This window comes from Podarcis raffonei, chromosome 10, assembly GCF_027172205.1.
Source record: "Podarcis raffonei isolate rPodRaf1 chromosome 10, rPodRaf1.pri, whole genome shotgun sequence".
Classification (NCBI taxonomy): Eukaryota; Metazoa; Chordata; class Lepidosauria; order Squamata; family Lacertidae; genus Podarcis; species Podarcis raffonei.
Window position 1 is genome coordinate 56,942,888 of NC_070611.1, and position 6,114 is coordinate 56,949,001.

Genomic DNA, 6,114 nt, shown 5'->3' on the forward strand with positions numbered 1-6,114 from the left:
TAATAGTTTATATACTCAGGTGTCCCAAGCAAATGCAAACTGCATTTACAAAATCTTACTAAACAGAGTGAGATGTCTCAGGAACTTTTGAAAAAAGCAAAAAGCAACATAGTTTAATTTATAGTATGACATATGTAGCAATATAGCTTTATAAAATAAATAAAACAGTGATTCCTCATGTCTACAGAATTCATCTCAAACATAATCCAGCATAATAGAAACACTTTTAAGTTACACTGATTTCAGGGGAAGATTTAAAGCATTAAGTGCTGAATCTTATTAGATCCTGTCCATTATACTTTACCTTTTATATAAAGATGTTGTCTATGTGCCATGTGATCCTATGAATATTTATGTGGAAACAGGTCATATTGTATGCAATCAGGCTTACTCCTATACCCCTTACTCCTTCACCCTTTGATACCTATTATCATGTGTAAGTGAAATATCATGATTCCTGGACACAAAAAATGAACATATATCAGAATTCTGAACTTGATCAACTTAATAGAACTTAACAGAATTCAGAACCCTCTGGAAATAGTCAAATGCACTAAATATAAGCCTTTGTTGCATCTCTTCTCAAAACACACAAATAGGGAAAATATAAAGAACCCAATGAAACACAAAGATTAGCTATACATATGAGTTGTATGTGATTGTCTACCTATGTTAGACAAGCTTAGTTGCTTAAGATCAAGCAAATCTTTATGTGCTGGTACAGAAACAGATTTTGAAGGAAAGATGGTGGATGCCACTGACAGGTGAAACTACAGCAAACATATCAATAACCTCAAAGTCTGTCAACACAAAGTCAGCACACACAGTTTGCTGTAGATTATATTGTTATAAAAATATGTGGGGTTTTTTTTAAAGGTTAAATGTTCATACCATTTTTCTGAATAAGAGCCAAGCCACCCACTTACAGCAATAAATCAAAATGCTTGCATAAAAATATCTGAAAGCCGGAAGTTTTTTCTATGCAAGTTTAAGCAATGCTGGGATTTTAGTCAGTAGTTGGTTTAAAATATCACATCCATAATCCATTCTTAAGCATCTTCTATGATCAGGGCTGATCCTTGAGTCCTGTGATAAATCACACCTTGCAATTTCAGTCTCAAGCAAACATAGCTCCAGGATAACTATAATCATCCGGCCTACAATACAAAGCCTTATCAGACGCAGCAGTTCAGAGGACAATTCTAAGCAGAAGAGATACTGAGCTGCTTTTCCATCCTTTTTTTAAAGAAATGTAGTGAGGGATGGAGTGAAAAAGTGGAGGATGGGGGGGGAACCAGCACACTGGGGTGGGGGGTAGGGAAACACACCACAAATCTTCAAAGCCAACTCACCTCTCTCAGCTGCTCCAGCTCCTGCTTAAGGACATCATATTCCGCTTCCAGCTCATCATATTGCTGCTTGAGGGTGAGTTTTTCTTCCAAGACCACCAGCCCATATTCCGCAGCCTGGATCTTCTCGTGGGTTGTTTCCGTGAGCTCTTTGGTCAGCCTCTCGATCTCGGACTTGTAGTGATCCACCGTCTCCAACACCTCTTCCGCAGCCATAGCCTTGGAGGTTGGAAGGGTGGGGGAGGCAAAGAGAAGGATGGATGGCGAGAGTGAGATGCAAGGGGAAAGGGAGGAGGAGGAGGAGGGGCGGGCGGACAGATGGAGGGATGGAAAGATGCAGGAGGCACAGGGCAGCCGGCGATTCTCCCCGGGAGGCTCCTCCTGAGAAGCAGCCAGCTACATCGGCTTAAGGCTAAGGGAGGGGATGCGGCGCACCATGAAGGAGCGGAAAGGAGGAATTCAAAGCCCCCCCGAGGCTGCTGCACCATTTGTCCTTCGGCTCCTCGGCTTCGTTTTGCTACCTCAACCCGGCATCATAACTGGCCCTGGAGACCGAGGAGGAGAAGGGAGAGGGAGGCAGAGGGGGATTTATTTGTTTATTTTAACCCCCCTTTTTTCCCTTCCTTTTTTTTTTTTTTTGCTTATTCAGAGGCATTGGTCCGCCATGTCTCCAGGGTAGCTTCACTGCAGTCTCTCAACTCTCCACCTGCTCCCCCTCTCCCGGCCGCCGCCGCCGCCGCCGTTACTGCTGCAGCCTGTGGGGGGGAGAAGGGGTTTGGAGAAAATAAATATATCAATTAAAACAGACCTGGCCGTATCGGTCACCTGCCCCCCCCCCAGGAAACAAATAATGGGAAGCGGGGCGGATGAATTTATTACCATAGCAGAGCAGCCAGAAAGGCTACCGACAGACACGTCCTGAGGCCGCCTCGCCTCGCCTGCCTCTCTCTCTCTCTCCCGCTTAACCGCCTCTCCTCCCTCCCCTCCCCTCCCAGCCGCCGGGAAAAAGGGACAGATGGGGAGATGACAGCGCCGCCTCCGCCGCCGCCGCCGCCGCCTCTTCCTTCTCCTCCTCACGGCGGCGGCGTCTCTCTTCCCGCGCTCTTGGACGACGGCGGGGCGGAGGCTGCGTGTCTACCGCACAGTCCCCCCCCCCCTTTCACGCTTCCCACAGCTCTCCTCGAAAGAACCAACACACGACTCACACACACTCCCCTCTTCACTGCCAATGCTGAGGTGGTGCTTGTGCACACACTTCTGAGCTTTGCCATATATTTCCCTCAGGTTTCCTACTAAGGTTTCTAGAGGCATCCTGCAAAGGCCTTGTTTTAGACCACACCATTGCCTTTGAACAATGTTCAGGGCCGGCCCTACCCTTGGGCAAGGCAGGGGTGCCTACTTGAATATGATATTGGGCGGGCAGGTAAGCCCCACCCAATGTAATATATCACAAGACGTGGTACATGCACACCATACGAAGGGCGATTCCGATCAACTTTGGGGGAGTCTGGCCTCAAATGTTTCATTGGTTGGCTCCTATGAGACAGAATGAGGAAACCCCTCTCCAGGCAGCAGGTGCTGGGGCAGCAGCTGAGGGGGCCGCCGGAGGCAAGAGTCTTTTTTAAGCCTCCAGATGTTCCACTTGGTTGCTGTGCCACCTTTCCTGGACCCCTCTCCTCACAAATCTGTCCTGCTGCTGTAGCACCCTGCTTGTGGTTAACGCTTAGCTGGAATGAAATATTCAACGCAGCAATAGAGAAATTAAAATAATAATTTATTTGTCAGACAAATAAATAAGAGGCACAGTGGTATATGGTTACCAAGCTCTGGCCTGCCCTCCTGCCATTATGGCCAGCACTTATATTTCCTCAATCCAGCCCCCTTTCTCCTCCCTTTGGCTGCCTCTGTCCAATCAGCCTGGTTGAAATTCCTATTGGCTGTTTGCTAGAACCAATCATAAAAGATACACCTATTTCCTATTACCTTTTATGGGAGACAGAGAGCTATATTTTCTTCTATTTATAATTGGCAAATAAGTAGTCATATATCTTACATTTACCTCGACCAGGCACCTTAATTACCAGATAACCATTGGCCCCTCTTGCCCTATTCCCTGCAAAACAGATGGCTAATGGTTCTAATTTTTATCTTAAACAGATATTTTGGGTTTACCTCCTCACGCACCATCTATGAAAGATCTCCTTCTTTGGAGGTCTTTAAGCAAAGGCTCGACAACCATATGTCAGGAGTGCTCTGATGGTGTTTCCTGCTCGGCAGGTGTTTGGACTCGATGGCCCTTGTGGTCTCTTCCAACTTTATGATTCTATGATTCTATTTAACATTTCTTACTTTCTAAATCCTTTGCATAATTACATTTAAGCCAATATATTTCAAAACATATATAGTTGTTTTTTTTTGGAAGAAAGGGAACTTAGTAAAAGCTAAGCTAAATTCTAAATTCTAAAGATTCAAAGCAGTTTCAGAGAGCTGCTTTGCCTGGTCTAGCTGCTGTTTCTTTGCCCTTTTAACCTTATGAAAATGTGGCTCAAGTCTCTAATGGGAGGCACAATAATTATTACTATTTACCAACTCTTAATTGTGTTTTGCAACTTGATTATTCTATAATTTGTATGGTCAGTGTGACCTTTTGCTCCTAGCCTGTGATTTCCTCTTACAACCCTGAGGCACTGCTATAGATCAGGGGGGCCCTTGATCAAGAAGATAAACAGCTGCCAGAGTATGGTTTCTGCCTGGCATGAGAGATACAAACATTTACAAATATATATATTTGTAAGCTCATTTTAAAATACAAATCTTGATCAGATGCCTCACTGCCTCAGGAGCAGTGGAGGACTCTATCTCCCATCCCTAGTGTAAGATTCAGTTGTCAGTCCAGATACCACCTGTACATGATGAGAAGTGGGCACCATATAGTGCTTTGCCTCAGGGAAAAAAATGTCTTGGGACAGCCTTATAGAGCATCATTGGTGTCCCATGATAACACAAGGATCATCCAGCTGAATTGGGCCAGTGGCCCATCGAGTCCATCATCCTGCTCTCCTAGTGGCCAATCCGGTGCCCATGGAAAGGCTTTTGTTGTCCCCCTTCACACTGGGTCCACAGAGATTCATGTATTTAATTGCCCCATGCTAACAAATGTTGTTGCTATCATAATTAGTGTCTATTGTAACCATCACTATTATTATTTCAATACAATGGTGGTGTGGAAGTGGTCTGCTGTGAGTTGAGCCCCAAATGACCTGCATCATATCTCACCTCAGCTATTAACTCACGAGATGCCCCGCATTTCACCTCAATCAGTCCACCAATATATAAGGGAATAATAAATACCATACTGACCTATGCAGGGCTGTTGTAAGGATTTATGAGATAATGTGAAAGCTCTATGAATGTACAGTATTTCATTTTTTCAGTCTCGTGCCTGATGTTGGGGATCTGGCGATGGCACAAATATTTCAAGATAATAAATCATGGTGGGGTGCCTGTGGCACAAGCATTTCAATTTCATTTTGTTTCCTATCTTTAGGTACCAGGCGAAAACATTCCTCTTTTCCCAGGCCTTTGGCTAACTAAACAATCTATGACTTTTTTAAACCGGGGAGAAAGTTATTGTTTTAATTTTTTACTATGTTGTGTACAGTATTTTTGTTTTTATATTGTAAACTGCCTCGTAATCCTCAGATGAAGGGCAGTATAGAAATTTAATAAATAATAATTATACACACACACACACACACACACACCTTTCTGCCTGCTGGGTGCTAATTTATAATTTTTTCTTTCTGTGGTTGCTCTGCTCAGTTGCTGCATGTCAGTCAATATTTAGGATTCACAGCAGAAACTTATGCATGGTTACTCAGATGTCAGTTTCACTAAGTTTGGTTGGCCTTACAGGTGAGTGTGCATAGGGTTGCAGACTTAGACGCCTTCCTAGGGTCTCTAAAATTGAACTAATGATTGGTATTGATGCATCTTATCTCTGGGTGTACATATGTTGATATGTGCACACTACAATAATACACCATGCATTGCAAAGGTGATGTCCTGTAACCCTGGCCTACCTGGCAGCAAGTCAGTATGGCAAGCCCCTAGTCTAGGGTCAATCCACATGTCCAGAGTCCAAATCAAAGCACAGTCCTGCAGAGATCCTCGAGCATTCAAGTTAAGGTCCTTCACCATGGGCATCTGAGCAGACACAGCACCTCAGCTCTGCCGCTCTTTTATTCTATGCCTGCTGATTGAAGCATCTGGGCTGGATGAGGCTTGCGACCCTAACCTGAGCTTACTCCAGCTGAGGAATCACACACCTTCTGCCAGAGCTAGCAAGCTCCACCTGGCCATCTAGGGAGCTGGGCTGTGGGCCCATGTCTGCCTCAGCCTCCTAGAGTGCTGCTCCCTTTGCCTCAGAGCCTGCCATGTTTGTGGAGACAGGGGCCCCTCTGACTCTGGAGAAGGGTCCTACTGCTCTGGTTCTTGTGCACTGATCCCTGTCCCCTCGTCACCCTCTGTTACCCCATGAGTACTTTCTACACCAACCTCTTCTTCCCCTTTCCCAGCTTTCCCCAGTTCCAGCTACACCCCTCACCAGGATCCTCCTTCCTCCTCCCCATTGTCCTGCCAGTTCTTGACAGGTGGTCATTTTGCATAGAATGGCTTGTGCTGAGCTGTGTACTGTAAGACAAAGATGTTCTTTCCAACTATATCTATTTTAAATTTTATTTCATTCCATTTATCAGTTGGAAAT

General features: G+C 45.0%; 1 protein-coding gene across 18 annotated transcripts in view; it reads right to left on the reverse strand.

Annotated features, from left to right (window-relative positions):
* BICD1 (BICD cargo adaptor 1) overlaps positions 1–2,511 on the reverse strand; it is a 140,494-nt gene extending 137,983 nt beyond the window's left edge. For 7 of the 18 annotated variants that reach the window (XM_053405999.1, XM_053406006.1, XM_053405997.1 and 4 more), the window contains exons 1-2: positions 2,229–2,509; positions 1,353–2,104 (exon numbers count right to left, since the gene is read on the reverse strand). In XM_053405999.1, coding sequence (XP_053261974.1) covers positions 1,353–1,565 — 213 coding nt within the window. In that variant the 5' untranslated portion in view covers positions 1,566–2,104; positions 2,229–2,509. Of the gene's footprint in view, positions 1–1,352; positions 2,105–2,228 lie in introns of all 18 variants that reach the window. The other 11 variants (XR_008332454.1, XR_008332455.1, XM_053406009.1 and 8 more) reach the window with 6 other exon arrangements.
* Positions 2,512–6,114: the final 3,603 nt, after the last annotated feature.